At 43.3% G+C, this 1,207-nt stretch overlaps 1 protein-coding gene across 1 annotated transcript in view; it reads left to right on the plus strand.

Moving 5' to 3' along the window:
• The first annotated feature begins 389 nt into the window (after positions 1–389).
• The window catches only part of LOC111240523, a 3,380-nt gene continuing 2,562 nt past the window's right edge, over positions 390–1,207 (plus strand). The window contains exon 1 of the mRNA XM_022780153.1: positions 390–1,112. Coding sequence (XP_022635874.1) covers positions 390–1,112 — 723 coding nt within the window. The remainder of the gene's footprint in view (positions 1,113–1,207) is intronic.

The raw sequence follows: 1,207 nt of genomic DNA on the forward strand, positions 1-1,207 counted from the left end.
ATTAAGTGTTTGTGGTGTGGATGATTAAAATATGATTATGTTTGTGTTATTGAAAGTTAAAATATGATTATGTTTGTGTTATTGATGCTTAAAATATGATTGTNTTTGNCCTNTTCATGGTTAAAATACGATTTCATTTTTGTCGTTTTCGTTGTTGAATGGGGTCCCCTGTTGGGTGTTGAAATTGGTCCCCTGTTGGAAGTGGTTCCCCTTTTCATTTGCAGGATAGGGTTTGGGATGGGTGAGGAGAGGTTTAAGGTCGTGGTCCACCATGGTGGGACCTTAGTAAAGGAGTGTGTCCCTTTCAGTATATAGGTGAGCATATATCATGTTGGGACATTGACCCCGACACATGGAGTTATTTTGGAGTTGTTGCTTCAATGAAAGAAATGGGTTACATGGAAGTAGAGGAGTTAGTTTACAGCATTGATAATATTTTGCATGGCCTGTGTGACGATAGTGGAGCTATGAATATGATGGAAGTAGGTAGATGTTTGGGGAAAGTGCACTTATTTGTCATTCATAAAGTTAGTGAACCAGAGGTTGTGGAAATTGAGAATGAGAAAGAGAATGACATCCTTTACCTTTGCCAAGGGCCTGCAGAGAGTGGTGGGGGTAATGGGTCTGAGGCAGTTGAGGTGGACAAAGTTGGTGCAGTTGATGTTGATGAAGTTGGTGCAGTTGAGGTTCATGAAGTGGGTGCAGTGGAGGTGGAGGTGGAGGCAGTGGAGGAAGTGGAGGTGGAAGGGGAGGCAACGGAGGAACTTGAGGTGGAGGTGGAGGCAGTGGAGGAAGTTGAGGTGGAGGCAGTGGGTGCAGTGGAGGCTGAGGAAATGGGTGCAGTGGACGTTGAGGAGGAAGTAGAAAACAATAGTGAGGAGGAAGTTGAAGTGGATACTTGGGACTCTTTGGATGAAGTAGAAAACATTAGTGAGGTTAGTGGTGAAGATCACATGGTGGAAGATATTGGAAGGGGGTTGTCTGATGATGATTCGGAGTCAGAACAGTTGTTAACTCCAGAAGGTAGTGAAGGTAGTGGTAGTGAGGAGGATGACAATGCTGCCAAACCAAGTCCATGTCCGTTTCCTAAATTTGGAAAGCAAAAGTCAATGGTAGACTACAAATGGGAAGTTGGGACTATTTTTAATGATAAAGAGGATTTTAAGGAAGCAATTAGAAACTATGCTATTCATACTGGGAGGGATCT

The sequence above is a fragment of the Vigna radiata genome, chromosome 4 (genome assembly GCF_000741045.1).
Source record: "Vigna radiata var. radiata cultivar VC1973A chromosome 4, Vradiata_ver6, whole genome shotgun sequence".
Lineage (NCBI taxonomy): Eukaryota > Viridiplantae > Streptophyta > Magnoliopsida > Fabales > Fabaceae > Vigna > Vigna radiata.